Consider the following 15,046-nt stretch of genomic DNA (forward strand, 5'->3'; position numbering starts at 1 on the left):
GAAATCGGAGTGAATGGAAAAGACAAAATTAATAAGGATGATGAATTCCACGTTCGAACATACTATAACTATAAAACAGTTTCTGAAAATCGAGATGGAAATAAAGAAAATTCTAATTTAGAATTTTTCAAAATAAAAAAAAAAGAGGATCGTTAAAAAAATCAATACATAGCACAAATACAAGAACAGATAAGAAGAGATGCGACTTCCACCTATATATTTTGTTACTTCTCCTACAAAGAAACTTGTAATACCTACTCCATTTGTAATTCCATCAATGATTCGTTTATCAAAAAAATTCGTTTGTTTTGCTAATTTTCTTATACTTTCAGTTAAAGATTTTTTAAAAAAAGTATCTATGTAACCACGATTATATGACCAATTATATACAAAATTTATTGGTTTTTCCCACCTAATTCTTTTAGAACTCCACTTTTGAAATGAATTAAGTAAAGTTAAATTTAATCTAGATGAATAAAAAGGCTTATATAAACAGTATGCTATAAATATTCCAAACAAAGCTATACTGACTGAAAAAATTGCATTTTTCAAAAATTCATACCAATCTACAAAATTTTCTGAATTGGTATGCAAAAGGTTTATCGACGGCGTTAATAATTTTGATAATATATCAAAGTCTATTCCTTCTTGATTGAAAGGAATTCCTATGGCTCCAATAAACAAAGTAAATAAAAGCAATACAAGCATAGGAAATAGAATAGTATTGTCTGATTCATGGGGATAATAGAAAGTTCTTGTATTAAGTCCAAAATTTTCAACAGTAATAAAAGTTTGATTTCTTACATTATTACTAATTTTATATGTTTTATTGCCAAAAAAAGAAGCTCTTTTCGTATTATTCATTGTTAATAATGGTACTAACCCAAAATTCCTATTAAGTTTTTTATCTTCTTCTTTACCCCATAAAGAAATTGAATAGAAGGAGCTACTTTTTTTTCCACTATAATTTATAAAATAAGTGTTTAAATGGCCTTCAAAAGTAAGTAAATAAATCCGAAACATATAAAATGCGGTTAATCCCGCTGTTGAACAAGCTATTATTGCAAAAATTGGCGAAAATAACAAACTATCATTAAGAATTTCATCTTTAGACCAAAAACAAGCAAGGGGGGGAATACCACAAAGTGAGAGTGTTCCTACTAAAAAGGCAGTTTTTGTAATCGGCACATGTTTTGTCAAACCACCCATAAGAATCATATTCTGACTTTTATCAGGAGAATAGCCAACTATAGCTTCCATTGAATGAATAATGGATCCAGATCCTAAAAACAACAAAGCTTTCGAATAAGCATGAGTAATCAAATGAAATAAAGCGGATCTATAAGACCCCATACCTAGAGCTAACATCATATAACCCAGTTGAGACATTGTAGAATAGGCTAAACCTCTCTTAATATCTTTTTGAGCAAGAGCTAAAGTGGCTCCTAAGAGTACTGTTATTATACCTATCAAAGATATTATATACATTATAGAAGGGATAACTATAAAAAGAGGAAGAAGACGAGCTACAAGAAAAATTCCCGCTGCTACCATAGTAGCAGCATGTATAAGAGCCGAAATAGGAGTAGGGCCCTCCATGGCATCCGGCAACCATACATGAAGAGGAAATTGTGCAGATTTAGCAATAGGACCCACAAATAATAGAAATGCACACAAAGTAAGGAATAAGAGATTTATTCTATTATTTAATATTAAATTATTGAATATTTCGAACAAATCTTGAAATTCGAAACTGCCAGTTATCCAATAAAGACCTAAAATTCCTAATAATAAACCAAAATCCCCTACACGATTGGTTACAAAAGCTTTTTGACAGGCATTCGCTGCAATAGGTCGTGTGAACCAAAAACCTATTAATAAATACGAACACATTCCAACTAATTCCCAAAAAAAATAAACTTGGATCAAATTAGAACTAGTAACTAATCCTAACATTGAAGTATTAAAAAAACCCATATAAGCAAAAAACCTCAGATATCCTTGATCATGAGACATATAATTATCACTATAAATCAGAACCAAAATTCCAACAGTTGTAATTAATATTGACATAATAGAAGTAAGTGGATCAATAAAGTAACCGAACTCAAAAGAAAATTCATTATTTATGGTCCAAGACCATACATTTTGATGAATGCAACTTAGAAAAATTTGTTGAATAGATAGATAGAGCGAAAAGATCATAACTATACTTAACAAAAAAATACTCAGAAACGTCCACATACGTCGAAGGTTTTTTGTTGCTGTCGGAAAAAGTAGAAGTCCAGCTCCGAGTAAAATAGGTACTGGAAGTGGAATGAAAGGGATGATCCATGAATATTGATATGTATGTTCCATAAAATAAAAAACCCTTTTTATTTTATTCTTAAATTTATTATTTCTTATTCACTGGTTTGTATATATATATATTTTTTTCAAAGGGGATAATAAAAAAGCGCATTTTTTCAAACTTAAATAGAAATTTTTTCGAATTAGTATAATCCTTCATAAACCTTTGAAAAGAAATATATTCAAATCAAAAAATTAGAAGTTATTAACTAATATTACTAAGTTACTGTAAAAAAAACGATTTGTCTTTTTTTTTTTTTACTACTAAAAAAAATTTTGATTTTATGCAGATACAGAAAAAGTGAATTATAATTCCGTATTACAATAATTTATATACATATATTAAGAATAGAACAAAGATTTACACGACAAAAAAATACTTAATATTAAGTATAAAAAAAAGTTATTTGGGTTTGATTATTTAGAATTATTATTGAATTATGGAATTTAGTGATTGTCTTCCAGTACACTAAGTGAGCTTTTTTTTTTCAAGAAATATTATTATAATCGATATTTTTTTTTACATATGAAGTGAAGAAATTTAATAAAATTTTTTCTAATATAATCTAAATCTATCAGTATAGATTAATTAAATGAGCACTCTTATACGGATTTAAAACGTTAAATACAAAAAATTTTTCAAGAAAAAGGGAAAAAATAGTTGGGTTTTAAACTTTTGAATGTCTGTTTTGTTTGAAAAATAATATATAATAAAATTTGAAAGAAAAAAATTACTCAATATGGAGTACGAAAGAATAGAATAATAAATGTCTTTGACATCCAATTATACCACTGAAAAACTTTTTTCATTTTTGAATGGCAGTTCCAAAAAAACGTACTTCTATCTCGAAAAAGCGTATTCGTAAAAAAATTTGGAAAAGGAAGGGATATTGGACATCGTTGAAAGCTTTTTCCTTAGGGAAATCGCTTTCTACAGGTAATTCAAAAAGTTTTTTTGTACAACAAAATAAATAAAAAACACTAGAATCATTAGAATTAGCCTAACGTAAAAACCAATTTTTTAGAATACATATAAATTAAAAAAATCTATAGGAACCAAAAAAAAAAAAAAAAAAATAATATATATATATACGAAATATACGAAAGATTCCTATTGATTTTGTAAAAAAAAGGGGGGGTTATTACTTTCCCCATCAATAAAAAAATAAATAAAGATCTTGTATTTCCTCTTAACTAGGAAATACAAGATCTTTTAGCGAAATCAACAGGTTCTTTAAATTAATTTAAGTCAAAAATTTTTCACTTTATACCTTTAGGAATTATTATTTCTCTTAATTCTTATATTCTTTACTTGGAATCAAAGTTATAAAAGTATCTATCCACGATTAAGTGAATATTAGATACTAATAAGTAATAATATATGATATTTTTTTTAAGCGATCAAAAAATATTATGTTTGTACAATATAAAAAGATGCATGAAAATAGATATTTTGACAATTGTTGTTTTTCATTTTTCTTGAGCAACTTAGGCAAATTTTAGTTAAAATTTCTAAGGATTTTGGAGAAGTTTTAATTTTTAGAAAAAGCATTTTTTTAGTAATAAAATCAATTTTAAATTCCATTAAATTAGCTTCTTTATTTAAAATTTGAATCTCGACGATTGAGTAAAAACTTGTTAGTATTATTTTGAACAAGTTGCCGCTATGGTGAAATTGGTAGACACGCTGCTCTTAGGAAGCAGTGCTAGAGCATCTCGGTTCGAGTCCGAGTAGCGGCATAAGATCTTATAAAAGAGATATTATAAGTTTTATAATCAAATTAATACCCGACTTGTTTTCTAAAATCGGGTAAAACCTAGTATTAATTTATTAATTTTTAACAAATTTTTTATGATTTTTTCAATTTTAGAGCATATATTAACTCATATATCTTTTTCGGTCGTTTCAATTGTACTACTAATTTATTTTTTAACTTTATTAGTTAATTTAGATGAAATCATAGGATTTTTTGATTCATCAGATAAAGGAATCGTAATTACGTTTTTTGGTATAACAGGATTATTATTTACGCGTTGGATTTATTCAGGACATTTTCCATTAAGCAATTTATATGAATCATTAATTTTTCTTTCATGGGCTTTTGCAATTATTCATATAGTTTCCTATTTTAATAAAAAAAAAAAAAATCACTTAAACGCAATAACTGCGCCAAGTGCTATTTTTATTCAGGGTTTTGCTACTTCAGGTCTTTTAAACAACATGCCTCAGTCTGCAATATTAGTACCAGCTCTCCAGTCCCAGTGGTTAATGATGCACGTAAGTATGATGATATTAGGCTATGGCGCTCTGTTATGCGGATCATTATTATCAATAGCTCTTCTAGTCATTACATTTCGCAAGGTCGGATCTACTTTTTGGAAAAAGAATATGAAAAATAAAATGTTATTAAATGAATTATTTTCTTTTGATGTACTTTACTACATAAATGAAAGAAATTCTATTTTACTACAACAAAATATTAATTTTAGTTTTTCTAGAAATTATTATAGGTATCAATTGATTGAACAATTAGATTATTGGAGTTTTCGTATTATTAGTCTCGGATTTATCTTTTTAACCGTCGGCATTCTTTCAGGAGCTGTATGGGCTAATGAAACATGGGGTTCATATTGGAATTGGGATCCGAAAGAAACCTGGGCATTTATTACTTGGACCATCTTCGCAATTTATTTACATATTAAAACAAATAGGAATGCTCGAGGTATAAATTCTGCAATTGTGGCTTCGCTAGGTTTTCTTTTAATTTGGATATGCTATTTTGGCGTCAATCTTTTAGGAATAGGTTTACATAGTTATGGTTCATTTACATCGAATTAACTAAAACATTAACAAAAAAAGAAAAGAATCCAAATAAAAAAAATAGCATCTATATATAACTTCATCTAAGTTAAGAAATCTAATTTAGTTTTAGTAGTAAATCATCAAGAACCTTTTGAATCAAGTAGTACAATGATTCAAAAGGTTCTCACAATACAAAAAGCAAAGACTTCTTATTATAATTCAATTTAATGTTTTTTTTTATTTCCTGAAAACTATCCATAAAAATAATTAGATAAAATGGATTCGACCTTGTCACTTGCTAATGAGAGCACAAAATCAGGATAAATCCCAATACCAATTATGGGTAGAAGAATAGAGATTGAAAGAAATAACTCTCGGGGTCCAGAATCAAAAAAAGAAAAGTTTTTGGCATTAATTAACTTGTATCCATAGAACATTTGACGTGACATAGATAATAAATATATAGGAGTTAATATCATTCCAATTGCCATTACAAAAATAATTAAAATTTTTGAAATTAAGAAATATTTTTGGCTGGTAATTATTCCAAAAAAAACGATTAATTCGGCAACAAAACCACTCATGCCCGGTAATGCAAGGGAAGCCATCGATAAGATAGTGAACATTGTAAATATCTTTGGAATGGAGATAGCCATTCCACCCATTTCATCAAGATAAACAAGCCGGATTCTATCATAACTAGTTCCTGCCAAGAAAAAAAGTGCAGCGCCAATAAATCCATGAGAGATTATTTGTAAAATAGCTCCATTAAGCCCAGGATCCGTTATAGAACCAATACCTATAATTATAAAACCCATATGAGATACAGAAGAATAGGCTATTCTCTTTTTTAAATTACGTTGACCGGGAGATGTTGAAGCTGCATAAATTATTTGGATTGTACCGACTACCATCAACCAAGGAGAAAACATAGAATGAGCGTGAGGTAATAATTCCATATTGATTCGAACCAATCCATATGCTCCCATTTTTAATAAGATTCCAGCGAGAAGCATACAGGTACTGTAATGTGCCTCGCCGTGGGTGTCAGGTAACCAAGTATGTAAAGGTATAATCGGTGATTTGACGGCAAAAGCAATAAGAAATCCAATATAAAAGAGTATTTCGAGTGTGACCGGATAGGCTTGATTCCCTAATAGTTCTAAATTTAATGTTGGTTCGTTCGAACCATATAAACTTATACCTAAAACTCCTATTAATAAAAAAATAGAACTTCCTGCAGTGTATAAAATAAATTTTGTAGCTGAATACAAACGTTTCTTTCCACCCCACATGGATAAAAGGAGATAAACGGGAATTAATTCTAATTCCCACATGATGAAAAAAAGTAAAATATCCCGAGAAGAAAACGATCCTATTTGGCCGCTGTACATTGCTAACATCAGGAAATAGAATAATCGGGAATCCCGAGTAACTGGAAAAGCCGCTAAAGTAGCTAAAGTAGTAATAAATCCGGTCAGTAAAATCGTTCCTATAGAAAGTCCATCTATTCCCAGTCTCCAATAAAAATCAAAAAGATTGATCCATTTATAATCTTCGGACAGTTGAATTAATGGATCGTCCAGTTTAAAATTATAACAAAAAGCGTAAGTCGTTAGAAGAAGTTCTAAGATACAAATGCATATAGTATACCACTTATTAACTTTATTTCCCCTATGCGGGAGAAATAACATTAATGAACCGGCAGATATTGGAAAAACAACAATTATTGTTAACCAAGGAAAATCATTCGTGGTAAAGACAAGATACACCAGGTCCAAAGAACGCGTACTCAAAAAAATATATAAATAAAAAAATATAATTGAACTTTTTTGAGTACGAGTACTTGTCAATAAAAAAAATAAAATGTATTCCAAATTTATTCAAATCAGGTTTTCGGTAACGTATTAATAAGCTAGACCCATGCTTCGAGTTGTTTCATGCCATAAATAAACTCGAACGCTCAAAAAATCCGTTGGACAGGCAGATTCACATCTCTTACAACCAACACAATCCTCGGTTCTTGGGGCAGAAGCTATTTGCTTAGCTTTACATCCATCCCAAGGTATCATTTCTAATACGTCTGTAGGACATGCTCGGACACACTGAGTACATCCTATACAGGTATCATAAATTTTTACTGAATGTGACATAGGATCTATAGTTTTTTTAATGTCATAAATTTTCAATCTAGTAAACTTATAACTAAATGATATATTAAATTAAAATACTAGATGAAGCAATGATTTCTTTTAATAGAATTTTTTAATGAATTCTGGCTCAATTGGTAAAAAATGGGGCTAAAATACTTTGATTTCTTAAATTTTCACAAATTTAATCTAGTAAGTCATAACCTATCATATATGCAAATTTAAACCTATAATTTTTTGATTTATGCTACTTATTTAATAAGGTCGATTGGTTGATGCGAGTTGATTTTCTGTTACGATAAATTGACGAGACTATAGCTAATCCAATAGCTGCTTCAGCGGCTGCAATTGCTATAACAAAAATGCAGAAAATATCCCCTTTTAGTTGGGAATTATCAAAAAAATCAGCAAATGTTACGAGATTCATATTAACTGCATTGAGTATAAGTTCAAGGCACATAAGAGCCCTAACCATATTTCGACTCGTGATCAATCCATAAAGACCAATCAAAAATAAATAGGCACTCAAAACAAGTACATGTTCGAGTATCATTGAGCAACTCCTTATCAATTTTGATTCATTATCAATATGAATAATAAAAACAATTCACCGGATTCAATCAACTAGAATATAACAACAAAGTACGAATAAAAACTATATTAGGGAAAAAATTTCAAATATATATAAAATATAAAAATTTATATTTAAAAAATGAAATAGTATTCAATCAAATTGAATGAACGGAAAAAAATATCATAACATACACAAACACAAAGTTTTCTTTGGTCTTTACTAATTGGAACCTTTTTTATTGACGAGCCACAGAAATTGCACCTATCAAAGCAACTAAAAGAATTATTGAAATGAGTTCAAATGGAAGAAAAAAATCTGTTGATAAATGAATTCCTATTTGTTGACTATTACTTATTAAATCTTGTTCTAAAATCTGGTTTAATCTTGTAGTCCAAATAACCCCGTACCATGACGTATCGAGAATAGTAGAAATTAATGAAAAAAGAATAGTTGTACAAACCACTGAAGTAATCCCATTCCCAACAGTCCACAGATTGAAATCTATGGAATATTCGGAATCATTCATGAACATCACAGCAAATATGATTAAAACATTTATGGCTCCCACGTAAATAAGGAGTTGTGCAGCAGCTACAAAATGGGAATTTGCTAGAATATACAATAAAGATATACAAACAAGAACAAATCCTAAGGAAAAGGCTGAAAATATTGGGTTAGGAAGTAATACCACTCCCAGACCTCCTACTAGAAGACCAGATCCCAGAAAAACTAAAAGAAAATCATGTATTTTTCCAGGCAAATCCATTATATTATTAAAAAAAGAAAAAATAGAAATCCTTTTCATGACCTTATTAATTTAACCGGGGAATTTTTTTTTAATATGTTTCTAATAGAGTGAAATTAGAATCTAATGAATATTAATTGATGTAGATACAATTATTAGACAGTTTCGCTTTTTTATTCTAATATTTTCAACCTATCTATTTCAAGCAAGATAATAATTACGAAAATATTATATTAAAAGGATGAGCCTTAATACTTAATATTATTCTATAAATACAAGTTTTTAATTAAATTCTTTATATAATATAATTCAACAGTTTTGCATTCTTTTTTTAATAAAATTAATGGGTTTACCCATTTTTTGTTTGAGGTGAATTCAAAATTGTTCGAATAGTATAATCGTCAATTACTGACATTGGTAAACGCCCCAAAGCGATTTGATTATAATTCAACTCGTGACGATCATAAGTTGAAAACTCATATTCTTCAGTCATTGACAAACAATTTGTTGGACAATACTCAACACAATTACCACAAAATATACAAATTCCAAAATCAATACTGTAATTAAGCAATCGTTTTTTTCGAATATTAGTTTCCAATTTCCAATCAACAACCGGCAGATCTATAGGACATACTCGAACACATACTTCACAAGCAATGCATTTATCAAATTCGAAATGGATTCGACCGCGGAAACGTTCTGATGTTATTAATTTTTCATAGGGATATTGAATAGTTACAGGTAAACGATTTGTGTGGGATAAGGTAATCATGAAACCCTGACCAATATACCTTGCAGCTCGTAGGGTTTGTTGACCATAATTCATGAACCCGGTTATCATAGGAAGCATATTGTAATTATCTATGAATAATTTGATCTTTGTTTCTTTCTCTTGTTTAAAACAAGTAATGAATATCTTGGATTGATTTTCAATTTAGAGTGAAAAGAGTTGGAAAGAAGTTGTTAATAATAGATTACCAAGGGAAATCGGTAAAAGAAATTTCCATCCAAGATTTAATAGTTGATCCATTCTTAGCCTAGGTAAAGTCCATCTGGTTGCGATAGAAATGAACAAGAACAAATAAGTTTTAGCTAATGTAATAAAGATACCAATTGTTGTTCCAAAAATTTGATCCTTTTCAAATAGCTCCAGCATAGATATATACGGAATAGAAATATTCCAACCGCCTAAGTATAGAACTGTTACAAATAATGAGGAAATTAATAGATTTAGATAAGAAGCAACATAAAATAAACCAAATTTGATACCGGAATATTCAGTTTGATAACCTGCTATTAATTCTTCTTCCGCTTCTGGTAAATCAAAAGGTAACCTCTCGCATTCTGCTAGGGAAGAAATTAGAAAAATGATAAAACCTATAGGTTGACGCCACAAATTCCATCCCCAAAAACCATATTTTGATTGTGCCTCAACTATATCAACTGTACTTAAACTGTTAGATAATCCTAGTCGGTGATAACATTACTATTCTCACCGCTATTACAAAACCGTACATGAGGTTTTCGCCTCATACGGCTCCTCGGGGGCCGTAAATAAATATAAGGACCAGATTAGTATTATTTAGATGGATATGATGTGTTCTAAAATGGATTAAATAGAAATATATCTGGGGTCCCGAATTATACCAATGGAATTCTGTCTGCTCAAATTCTAAAACTAAAAAACGCGCTTCGGAATTCATCTCATCCTTTACAAATTTTAATTTCTATTTGTTGAGTAATAACTTAATCCTTTAATAAAGCACCCCTTGTAAAACTAAACCTAGGTTTTTCAGCCCGTCGTGTTTTTCAATTACGAAAAAGAATTAAACATCCTATTAGTTTCTTATTCATGATAGAAATTCTATTTTATTTTCGAAATCTATAAAAAAAAATATACTTGTTTCGTTCCTATTCTTCTTTCTTTCTTTTTTAGAAAAAAAGTAGGTGGACTTAAAAAAAAATAAAGGATTATTTCGTTTCTGATAGTCATTACATTTATCGGTGGATGGGAGCATACTCTGAATCGGAATCTTGGGGAGTACTGCCTGATAATTTCTACAAATTTCAAGCCCCAATTAACCTTCTTTTTTTGTTATCTTATGTTATGCATAAATATCCTTTTCAATTTGGTTAATCTCTATTACAAATTCTTTGTGTATTTTGGTGTTTCTAACCATCCACGCGTTTTTACCTAATTGCCGATCACTTTGTAATATATGTATATGTATAGTAATTTATATAACTGATAGTGAAAACGTCATACGGTTAATATTTTTTTTAACCCGCTTCAAGCCCGGCTGACTAATCAACCAACCTTGGGGTAAAGCGATTCTTACGCTTACGTTTATTTCCATTTAACCTTTGTACATAGGAAATGAGACTTAATTTTTCTTTTTACTGCTAATTTCTGAGCAGTTTTTTTTCACTCATATATAACTATCAAATTCAAATTCCTTTTATTAAGATAAACCCGAAAGATAAATATATATATTCCGTTTTTTTTTTCATTTTTTTTTTATCTAGAAGAAACGGAATAAACCTTTCTGTTTCAACGAATCGCACGTAGAGATATTGATAAAACACATAGAGTTAATGGTATTTCATAACTAATCGCTTGAGCAGCAGCTCGCAGACCACCTAAAAAAGAATATTTATTATTTGATCCATATCCTGACATAAGAAGTCCGATCGGAGCAACACTTGAGATGGCAATCCATAAAAAAATACCGATATTGAGATCCGCTAAAACAAGGTGATTGCTAAAAGGAATTACTGAATAACTTAGTAAAATAGAGATAACTGCTATAGATGGTCCAATACTAAATAAAGGAGTATTTCCTCTAGATGGACGAAGATCTTCTTTGAAAAGTAGTTTTGTCCCGTCGGCTAAAGCTTGAAGAATTCCTAACGGGCCGGCGTATTCAGGTCCAATACGTTGTTGTATCCCTGCAGATATTTCTCTTTCTAACCACACAATTACTAGTACACCAGTTATGATTCCCAATACAAGAGAAAATATAGGGACAAATATCCATATGAGTCCATAGACCTCTTTTAAAGATTCCAATCTAAGAAAAGAATTTATTGTTTGTACTTCTGTTGCATAAATTATCATTTTAACGATCAACTTCTCCCATAATTATATCTATGCTACCGAGTATCGTCATAATATCAGCCAATTTCATTCTTTTAACTAGTTCAGGAAGAATTTGCAAATTAATAAAACCCGGCGGTCGGATTTTCCATCTCCAAGGAAAACCACTTTGATCTCCTATGAGAAAAATTCCCAATTCCCCTTTTGGAGCTTCAACTCTTACGTAAAGTTCTTGTTTCGATAATTCAAAAGTAGGGGAAGGTTTTTTACTAATGAATCGATATTCAAAATCATTCCACTCTGGATTCCTTTTTTTATCAAAGCCTCTGCTTTCTAAATTTTCATAGGGACCCCCCGGAAGTCCTTCCAGAGCCTGTTGAATAATTTTGATGGATTCTGTCATTTCGCTAAGTCGTACTAAATAACGAGCTAATGAATCTCCTTGTTTTTGCCACTGAATTTCCCATTCAAATTCATCGTAAGACTCATAACGATCAACTTTACGAAGATCCCATGGTATTCCGGATGCGCGTAACATTGGTCCGGATAAACCCCAATTTATTGCTTCTTCCCCACCAATAATCCCAACGCCTTCAACTCGTTCTAAAAAAATAGGATTTCGTGTAATAAGTTTTTGATATTCAACAACCTCTGTTAAAAAATAATCACAAAAATCCAAGCATTTATCTATCCAACCATAAGGTAAATCCGCCGCTATTCCTCCAATACGAAAAAAATTATGCATCATTCTCATACCGGTGGCAGCTTCGAATAGATCATATACAAATTCTCGTTCTCTGAAAATATAGAAAAAGGGAGTCTGTGCCCCAATATCTGCCATAAAAGGGCCAAGCCATAACAGATGAGAAGCTATACGACTCAATTCTAGCATAATTACTCTGATATAGCTGGCTCTTTTAGGAACTTGAATATTTCCTAATTGTTCGGGTCCGTTTACTGTTATTGCTTCTGTAAACATAGTAGCTAAATAATCCCACCGCGTTACATAAGGTAAATATTGTATAATTGCTCGGTTTTCTGCAATTTTTTCCATTCCTCTGTGTAAATAACCCAATATGGGTTCACAATCAACAACATCCTCACCGTCTAGAGTAACAATTAAGCGAAGAACACCGTGCATGGATGGGTGGTGAGGTCCCATATTGACTATCATAAGATCTTTTCCTGTAACTGGTCTCTTCATAAGTTTTTCCTTGATTCGTTCTGGTATGAATTAGATTGCTGAAAAAGAAGTTTATTCAAAAATTCAAGATCTAAAAAATTAACTAATTCACAATTTTGGAATTTAACGAGTTTTTAATTCCCGAATATTCAACTGATTAATTAATTCTTTATAACGTACTCTATTTTTTTTTGACAAATAAGCCAGCAGTCGTTGACGTTTTCCCAGAATTTTTCGTAGACCTCTCTGAGATAAATAATCTTTTCTGTGCAATTCCAAATGTGAAGTAAGTCTTCGTATCTTATTAGTGAAACTGACTACTTGAAATTCAACAGATCCCTTGCTTTCTTCTTTTTTTTCTTGAAATGAAATGAATGTATTTTTTATCATAAAAAGAAATCCTTCCCTTTTTAATATGAATTGAAAGATATGAATTTTACTGATCAGTAATAATAATGGTAGTTTTTTTGTACAAGGATCCGAATTTAATTATCAACTTATTAATTCTTAATTTTATAAAAAAAAGTTTAAATTTCGATCTAAAAAAGGAGGATTTTAAAAATTTATTTATGAATTCGCTCTGAGTGGTATCTATGTCATTAATTCAATGAATCTCATGTATAAAGATTGAATTAAAAAAAATCCCTCACATTTGTGCATCCAATTGTTTTCATATACCGTAACTTATATTATATATTGTTCATATACCGTAACTTAATACTATATATATAGTCAAAATATAGTAAAAAGGATCTACCATTAATGCATTTGAAATCGCGTATACATGTGTATTCTTATCATACTGAAATGATTTCCATTAGTCGTATTAAACCAATAGCGATTCATACAAGCTAAATCTTCTAATCGAAAATTGGGCCAAAGAAAGGATTTTAATTTAATTAGGTTTTTTTATCCTTATCAAGATCTTTCTTTTTATTCAAAACTGTGGTCAAGTTTTGAATATTTGTATCAAATTTTGAATTTCTATCCCTTGCATTTTTTTTTTTTAAATTGAAACAAATTAGAATTCGAAATTCTTTACGTCGTTTAGGGGATAGAATAGTTTCAGGGACAAAGAAATTTAAACTTTTTTTTTATAAATATAGCTTTTTTTTTTGATCTTTTACTTATTTTTGTTTATTTTTATGAACCAATGAAATCCCGATGGTTCTATATATAATAAGTTGGCCGTCGTTTTTTACAGACAAACGAACAGGTTCAACAATCAATATTCCTTTTTTCATTAATTTTGAAAAAGTGAAATTCTTCTCAATCATTAGAATATCTAAGCTCATCTCTCCTCTTTCAATACAAGATATCGTTATCTCGGTTGGATTTTTTAGTCTAACCAAGAGACAGTATGCTTTTACATTATTGAGGATTTTTTGATTAAAAAAACAATTCCATCGCAATTGAAAACGCGAATACCTTTTGAGAAATAAGTCAAGTTCCGCTTCGGTATTGCTTTTTGGTTTTTTTTTATTTACGTTTTTTTATCTTCGATTCTGTATAATTTTCTTCAATATTTTTTTCTTGCTTTGATAGAGCTGATTCCGTATTTATTTTTGTTTCTTTATCTGATTCAAACTCTTCTTGACCTGCTGATTCGTTTTTCTTTATTTAGATTAAAAACCGAAGGAATTTTTTTTCGTTTGATGTATAAAACCTTTTTCTTTAGGGTGATCTGTTTATTCACATTTTTGTTTCATTAAAATTGAAAAGAAGTGATTTAATTGGTATGACCCACGGTTTCATTTTATATGTACTAGAAAATAAGAAAAATTCTGGAAAGAAAAAAAAGTCAAAATTTGTTATACGAGGATTTAGTATTTCTTCATTCATTCCCATCCAATCAAAAAAATTTATTTTTTGATTGGCAAGACTCGTCTTAGTTATTATAAATTCTTTTATAATTCTTAACTTTAGTTTTAATAATTTTTTTTTACTCCTAGTATCAAGCTCAATATTACTTTTTCTAAACCAAAAGTTGAGAATTCTCCAATCCAAATATTTCTATGCAAAAATTTCCCCTATACTGCGAATATTATATTTTCTAGAAAACAAGAGATTAAAAAATTTTAGGCCTGTGACATATCAAAAAATTTTTTCGTAGAATGAATAGATTTGTAGCAAAAAAGATCT

At 29.7% G+C, this 15,046-nt stretch overlaps 1 protein-coding gene across 1 annotated transcript; it reads right to left on the bottom strand.

Annotated features, from left to right (window-relative positions):
* Positions 1 to 5,397: 5,397 nt before the first annotated feature.
* Positions 5,398 to 14,788, bottom strand: LOC125603277 (NAD(P)H-quinone oxidoreductase subunit H, chloroplastic). Its single transcript, XM_048774396.1, has 2 exons — positions 11,190 to 14,788; positions 5,398 to 10,088 (listed from the first exon to the last, which is right to left on the bottom strand). Exon 1 carries the CDS (start codon positions 12,923 to 12,925, stop codon positions 11,744 to 11,746), a length of 1,182 nt encoding a protein of 393 aa, XP_048630353.1. The 5' UTR covers positions 12,926 to 14,788; the 3' UTR covers positions 5,398 to 10,088; positions 11,190 to 11,743.
* Positions 14,789 to 15,046: the final 258 nt, after the last annotated feature.

This window comes from Brassica napus, unplaced genomic scaffold, assembly GCF_020379485.1.
Source record: "Brassica napus cultivar Da-Ae unplaced genomic scaffold, Da-Ae ScsIHWf_3133;HRSCAF=3952, whole genome shotgun sequence".
NCBI lineage: Eukaryota > Viridiplantae > Streptophyta > Magnoliopsida > Brassicales > Brassicaceae > Brassica > Brassica napus.

Bases quoted from the DNA above. Each gene is read 5' to 3' on its own strand.
- LOC125603277 (XM_048774396.1), bottom strand. From the start codon at position 12,925: ATGAAGAGACCAGTTACAGGAAAAGATCTTATGATAGTCAATATGGGA.